An 8,174-nucleotide genomic window follows, 5' to 3' on the forward strand; every position below is an offset into this window, starting at 1 on the left:
GCGTAGGTTTAAATCATCCACAGTCCCAAAAATTGCAACAACAAAGATATTGAAAAATGCTTGTTTTAAAACAAACGGGGAATGATGAGTACATTGATAAGCCAAAATATATATTCGTGACAAACTATCATATAAAAATGGAAAGCTAGTCATATTATGAAATATGAAAACATAGAAAAAACAGCATAGCACCACTAATTTGCCATGGGTTCACAGCTCGTTCCGTCGGTGGCCTTTATGTGGTGGCATGAAACATTTTACACAACTCTGATCTTTTTTTCCCTCCATTTCCATTTTTTAAAACGGCCGTAATATGAAAGGCAAGGGATGTAAAATTTGAATTGATAATAACCATCGACATACAAAATTCCTATCTAGAGGTTGTTCGTCCCAAATGGAAGTCATGTTTTGGTTGTTGTGGCTCCTGAGTTTGCTGCGTTCATTGCCCACTCAGACACTGCAGCGGCCATGGCTTTGTACAAAGAACCCCCTTCTTTCAACGCACTCACGGCGGCCTCCTTCAATTCTTTCACTCTCGCCCTTACCCTCATCCCGCCTTCTCCTTCCATCAACTCCCTAACAACTCTCTCCACTTCTCCTCTCTTTACGAAATCATCGCTTTCCATCTTTGCTGGGATCCCCACTTTAAACTCATCAACCAGTAGAAGCCTGTTCATCCTCTGTTCCGCAAAAAGAGGCCAACAGATCATGGGCACTCCATGTGAGATGCTCTCCAGTGTAGAATTCCAACCGCAATGAAAAAGGAAACCGTTGGTGGATGGGTGAGAGAGAACAGGAATCTGAGGCGCCCATGAAGCAGCAAGTAATCCTCGGTCCTGGGTTCGACTCTCGAATCCCTCGGGTAAGAGTTGAGAAATATCTATTTCCTCTATAGACAGAAAGCTGCTCGACGGACTGCACAACACCCACAAGAAGCAATGGGCACTTGCTTCCAATCCCAAGGCGATTTCGATCACCTGAGCCCTTGGGAGACCGGTTCCCCTTCCGAAGGAAACGAAGAGAACCGACGAAGGCGGCTGCTTATCTAACCACTCAAGGCAATTTGTAACCATTTTGTAACCATCTTGATCGAACGATTGAAACTTTTGCAATCGTCTAACATAGGATCCTATGGCGTACGAGGATGACAGGTGGGCATAGAGGGGAGTTCATTTCAGAGGGAACGCCTTACGGCGTAAATATAATTTAATATTTAAAGAATATCACATATTATATTATTTAATATAATTTAGAATATTGTATTAATGACGAAAGAGTGAATATAAAATATTATATTTTTTAATAAAGTTTAAAGTAATATATTAATATTAATAACTAAAAAGTTAATCGAGTAAAGTTAATAAGAAAGAGGAAAAGACAAGGGGCTTAGTTAAATGTGGACATTGAGGTTAAGGTGGAGGTCCAGTTTTCATTGATCTTCCATCGTTCTTATTTATTAAGATTATTAGGGCGTTTATTTATTTAAATGGCTTCTCTAAAAAAATTATGGTGATAGTGATTAATTTTGGCAAGGATGCAAGTATTTTCAATGCAAATATGGTGTTTAGTCTTATTAAATTGTTCAGCTAATGCGAAAGATTTAAAACGATTATGTTTTATGTCAATAGAGTGTTCTTGAATCCTATTTTTTATGGAGCGCCTAGTTTCACCAACATATGGAACCCTGCAAGAACAAGGGATTAAATAAACTCATTTTTGACTTGCAGGATCGATGGGATATTTAATGGATTTAAGGCAACTTCGAATGGTTTTTATGGGTTTAAAAGTGATCACTATGTTTTTCTTTCTAAGAATTTTGGCAATCTTGTCTATAATTCCATGAATGCAGGGGAGGTGAACTTTGCCTAAATCATTGTTCATATGTTATTTTTCTTTATACCCTCTATTGGCATTTTTAATGCTTTAATACCTTGGTGTTTTTTATATCCATTATTTTTGAAAACCTCCATAAGCTGGGTCTTTTCAGTTTCAAAATGTCCATTATCAGAAATTCTAATAGCCTTGGTCGTTAAAGTGTTAAGAACACCAAGTTTTTGGTCATGATGATGATGAGAATTAGCGTGTAGGTATTGCTCAATGTGAGTCTTTTTCCAATAGAGTTGATGGGACATGGAATCGTCTTGATTTCTAGAAATGAGAATGTCAAGAAAGGGAAGGTTACCATCGACTTCAACTTCCATTGTAAATATGATAAACTCTAATTGATTATTGAGGTGTTGCTTGAAATTTTCTAATTTCTCTCTTCTGTGAGGCCATATGATAAAGGTGTCATCAACAAACCTTTTCCAAATTTTTGGTTTGAACAGAGCTAATTTAAGGGCTCTAGTTTCAAAGTCTTCCATGAATAGATTTGCAACAATGGGAAAGGGGGGTGAACCCATAGCCACACCACACATTTGTTCATAAATTTCACCTAGGAAACTAAAAAATGTGGATCTAAGACAAATTTCTATTAACTTGGTTGTCTCAGGATCAATAATTTTGCAGACAACTTCCATGGCTCCATCAATAAGAATATTGGTGTAAAGAGATACCACATCAAAATTCACTAAAATAGCATTATGATCAAGTTTTAGATCTTTAATTTCATTTATGAATAAAGTAGAATATTTGACGAAATAATTAGTATTTCCAACCAAAGGTTTAAGTTTCCAGGCAAGGTTTTTGGCAAGGCGAGATGTAGGTCCACCAATAGTATTAACGATGGGTCTAAGGGGCATGCCTTCCTTGTGAATATTAGGAGCACCATCAATCTTGGGAGCGTATGGGTGACTTTATATCAATTTCTTGTTGTCGTGTTCATTACTAACTTTGGTGGAGTTGCAAACATCTTTCGAGATTTTCATCAATGGATTCTTACTTGACTTTATCATCCATTATTGTTTAGGTGATCTAGCATTTTCTCATCATATTCACTTCTATTCATGATCACAACAACTCCCCCTTTGTCATATTTTAGAACAACAATGTTAGGGTTATTGTTTAAGGCTTTTAATGCAAGGTATTCTTGTCTACTAATGTTGCTCTTGGGAGGTTTTGTTTTCCTAAGAATAATAGAGTAATATTGTCTTATTAGCTCTTTAATGTTATTAGGTAGATCTTTGATACCATATTCAACATTGAATAAGATGTCTTCAATAGGAACATTGCGGGGAGTAATAGCGAAGTTCAATCCTCTTTCTAACAGACTTAGAGTGTGTGCATCCATCTGTAGGTTATAAAGGTTGACAATGAGTTTGCTTGTGAAGTTCATATTGTTCAAGGGAGAGGAGGTGGTCATAAAGTTTTCATTTATGGTGGGAGTATTAGAGTCAAATAAGGATGAAAACATTATGACCACCACCTCCCCCTTGAAAAATATGAACCTAACAAGCAAACCGGTTGTCAACTTTTCTGACCTACAAATGGATGCACGCACTTTAAATCTATTAGAAAGAGGATTGAACTTCACTATTGGTCCCTTCAATATTCTCGTTGAAGATATTTTATGCAATGTTGAATATGTTATTACAGATATGTCTAATAACATTAAAGAAATAATCAGACAAGATTTCTCTATTGTTCTCAGGAAAGCAAAACCTTGCAAGAGCAACATTAGTAGACAATAATACCTTGCACTAAAACCCTTAAACAACAACCCTAACATTGTTATTCTGAAAGATGAAAAAGCAGGAGTTGTTGTGATCATGAATAGAAGCGAATATGATGAGAAAAATGTTGGATCACCTAAATAATAGTGGATGATACAGAAAGTTAAGTAAGGATCCCTTGATGGAAATCTCGAAAGATGTTTGCAACTCCATCAAAGCTAGTAATGAACAGGACATTAAGAAATTTATAAAAAGTCACCCATATACCCCCAAGATTTATGGTACTCTTAAGATTCACAAGGAGGGCATACCCCTTAGACCCATCGTTAATACTACCGGTGGACCTACATACCACCTTGCCAAACAACTTTCCTGGAAACTTAAACCTTTGGTTGGCACTACTAATTCTTTTGTTAAAGACTCTACCTTCCTCATAAATGAAATTAAAGATATAAAACCTGATTAGAATGATATTTTAGTGAGTTTTGTTGTAATATATCTTTACACCAATATTTCTATTGATGAAGCCATGGAACTTGTCCACAAAATTACTCATCCTAACACAGACAAGTTAATAGAAATTTGTCTTAGATTCAGATTTTTCAGTTTCCTATGTGAAATTTATGAACAGTCGTGTGGTATGGCTATGGGTTCAACCCTCTCTCCCATTGTTATGAATATATTTGTAACATACCCCATACTAACCCTAGCCCCAAACAAAGGTTAGGAGGAGATAGTCACTATGTTGACCCGACCCCTAATGTTCAATTATAGAGATGGGGTATACCTTTTAGACCTCTTTCAACTTCATCAAAACTTAAAATAGATAACATTGTTGTCTTCGTCTCATTGAGACATTTCCAACGAAATAACATTTGCTCCAATCTGATTCCCAAATTAAAAGATATGGCTAGTTAAGGATTGGCCTATCATTGAATGTTGCGTCATCTTGACCTACCATGTGGCGCCCACATGACCGTTTGACTCAAATCACCTCATCAACATTTAGTAACACGACCCAAGTTGTCGACTTGCTCATGATTGGCCATGTTATCCACTGCCACGACTCGCATAATGGGTGCATACATTATACACAAAAGCTAAACTCTTTCCAACTATGTGCATACCATCCAGGGCCCTTATATGCCACCTCATCCCTAAAATTAAATCCTAGGAATTCCTATTACAACCTTTCATCAAATATGTTTGGGTGACCCATCTAGGATTGCGTGGATACTCGTGGACCCTACTGCGAACGTTTCTCAAAACCTCCGTTATAGTTGCACACTCGAGTCCAACCTTCCACATTACCCCATTCTTTCCCTTGGTGACACATTCAACACTGTTGAGATGACCTGGCCCCCCTTACACTTATGGGGTGACATGGACAGCCTATGAGGCTTACCTATCCCAATACGATGCATCCGTCGGTCCATCTGCCACATCCTTCCTGAAAAGAAAAGAAAAAAGATCTCGGAAGTTCCCACAATGCCTCCACTTGAAGCCACTAGTTAAAAAGTTAAGGGACACGTGGACGATATAAAAGCTTAGCTCAGTTCAACGACCCAGATTTCCCTTGCCTTCATGCTTTCTCATAACGCTTAAATGCATGGTCCAATAGACTCTAGCCTCTTGGCTCCTCCAGGCCCTAAACTTTTAGCCCTGCGTCATTTGTATTATGTGAATGCTTAGGATTTTCACTCGCCCTTAAAGCTCAGTCATGGTGGCCACACACATGGACAAGGGCCAAGACATTAATGCCTTGAACTCAACCCCACTCATTCCATAAGAGTTTATGTGTATGATTGTAGATCTCTTTGAGTATCCCTATTGACCTTATGTTTGGCATTAATGTCATTCCTCCTCGGCTTATAAGGGATTCAACCCAACCAAGTTATACATAAGTAATTTAGACATATAGACATATGCATTGAAATGATATCCTTCCTGAGTTAATAAATAAATGTCGACCAGAGATACAGGCCAGTCACTTGGTTCATTAAAACATAACAAGAGAATTTTAACAGCAAGGATTTGCTCATCCTTCATGCCCAGCTAATTAGATTGAATTCAAACTCAAAAGTAAACACAAGAATTGAAACATTCCTTCAAAATAATGATAAATATTATAGAGATCTACCCAACTCTCAATACATAGGCCATTTAGACCAATTTGTAGTCTTAGGATGAATGCAAGAATAAACCATTTCTAAGATTACATTTTAGGCATCTGCAATACATTTCCATGCTAAATTGGCCTCCCTAGTCATTAGCTTGAGTAAATTGACAACCTAATGCCAACATATAATAATAAATACATGAAAACATAAGCAATCATAAGTATATAAGTCCTCTAGGGATGAACCATTCCTCATCCATGGCACATAGCTTAGCATTACACAGGAACTCATTTCCTCAACATATCAATAAATTAACCAGCACAATGAACCATTATCACCACAGGTATTGAACCTATTGAGAAACCAAGTGTTGGATAGTTCATAGCTTTATTCTTCTTGATAATTACTTGTGAATATTAATTGTCTTCTTTTAAATTTATGTCCTTTTCATCAAGGAATTACATAAAAACTTCAAAGCATAAAGAACACAAAGAGAGAAAGAATAACAAAAATTAGGCTCCAAAGTGGGGCAAAATCCCACAAGGGGGAAACCCAAAAATCATTTTCTTATAGAATCATATCAAAGAGAGATATCCAAGACCTAAGACCAAGACCAAGACTATCACAAAGTTCCCAAGTCATCCCTCCTCCAAGTCTCCTCCAACAAAGTCAAAGTCAACAACCTCAACGTTGGTCAAATACTTTAAATTTTTGTCAAACCACAGAATTTTCCGACCTACAATAGATGCCCGAATTTCAGCCCTGTACCAACCTCAAAAAAATAACAGAAACTTCACACGTCTGTGATCCAGGTGGATGTTGGTGGCCACCCACCTATCCCACTTGGACCCCCATAATTGTCTCTTTCAGTTTTTCATTTTCCTTATTTGTATCACAATTTACTATTTTTAGTAGTTTTTTCGGGTCGTGAACTTTTGAAGCTGTTTAGAGGCCCTAAACGATGTTATTTTTGGGAAATCTAGGAGCAACATGGGTCCATGAACCGATGTTGCTCTTCCCAAAGTTGTAGTCCTTGGACAGATCTTTCTAACGAGCTATTTTATGTGTCCAACGAAGATTGTATGCCAAAGTTATGACCCCGGGAAGTTGATATACCAATTTACCCAAACGGGGCCCACAGTGTGGCGTTTCATCTTCTAGTGTTAGGTTTTTGGATGTTTAGGGTTTTCCATTGTTTCTCAACAATAAATAGGCCTTCGAGCCTTATTGTAAGAGAGTTTAGAGGCATGTAGCCACCACATCTCTTCTCAGAGATAAGCTACCATCGCCCTAACTGGTTTATTTCCATTTTTGTTTGTAAGCATATTTCAGTTATTTATGGTAATGAAATGAAGTACTATTTCCACTGCATATCTGCATTTATGGTTATCTCCGTAATTTGTTGCGTTCTTGTTTAAATCCGGATCAGTGGTATCAGAGCAGTCTGCTCTTTCTCTGTTTATCTTTGCATGTCCCCAACGAGGTCAGGATATAATGAGTTAGGGCTTGAACTGGTTGAACCTTTGCAAGACGAGCCTCGCAAATCTCGACGACCTCCCATGGCGGATGAAAAGAAAGACGAGGGGGAAGGAGATCTTATCAAAATCTTGCTCGAAAAGCCCCTCGAGCGACAAAGGAATGCAACAAATTACAGAGATAACCATAAATACAGAAATGCAGTGGAAATAATACTTCATTTCATTACTATAAAATACTGAAATATACTTACAAACAGAAATGGAAATAAACCAGCTAAGGCGATGATAGCTTATCTATGAGAAGAGATGTGGTGGCTACATGCCTCTAAACTCTCTTACAATGAGGCTTAAAGGGCTATTTATTATTGAGAAACAATGAAAAACCCTAAACATCTAAGAACCTAACACTAGAAGATGAAACTCCAAACTGTGGGCCCTGTTTGGGTAAATTGGTATATCAACTTCCCGGGGTCGTAAATCTGGCATACGATCTTTGTTTGACGCATACAATAGCTCGTTAAAAAGATTTGTTTGAGGACTACAACTTTGGGAGGAGAAAAATTAGTCCATGGACCCATGTTGCTCCCATATTTCCTAAAAAACGTCATTTAGGGCCTCAAAACGGCTCCGGAAGTTTAGGACCCAAAAAACTGCTAAAAATAGTAAATTGTGCTACAACTAAGGAAACTGAAAAAAAAAAATTCAATCTTCTCTCCCCTTTGACTTTTACTTCTTTTTCCTCTTTCCTTTTGCACAAAAATTGATATGTGATGATGAGTGATGAATCACTCTTGTTACATAGTATTTTGTCATGCCTCCTGCACTTCCCTATGTCATACCTTGAAGTGCCCGAAACTTGGCAATCATGCAGTGTACCCATCTTGATATGCAACTCAGATCCTCCCTGAAACACTGATGGAAACATGCCTTGAGCCTTCCCTGAAAAAGTAAGCTCTAAAACCCTA

At 37.7% G+C, this 8,174-nt stretch overlaps 1 protein-coding gene across 1 annotated transcript; it reads right to left on the reverse strand.

The window, feature by feature from the left end:
• Positions 1-401: 401 nt before the first annotated feature.
• On the reverse strand, positions 402-1,073 carry LOC149141865 (UDP-glycosyltransferase 72B1-like). Its single transcript, XM_089451354.1, has one exon. It carries the CDS (start codon positions 1,071-1,073, stop codon positions 402-404), a length of 672 nt encoding a protein of 223 aa, XP_089307480.1.
• Between the last annotated feature and the right edge of the window lie 7,101 nt (positions 1,074-8,174).

Source organism: Pinus tabuliformis, chromosome X (assembly GCF_031772625.1).
Source record: "Pinus tabuliformis cultivar Carrire ecotype Pingquan chromosome X, CPIR1, whole genome shotgun sequence".
Lineage (NCBI taxonomy): Eukaryota > Viridiplantae > Streptophyta > Pinopsida > Pinales > Pinaceae > Pinus > Pinus tabuliformis.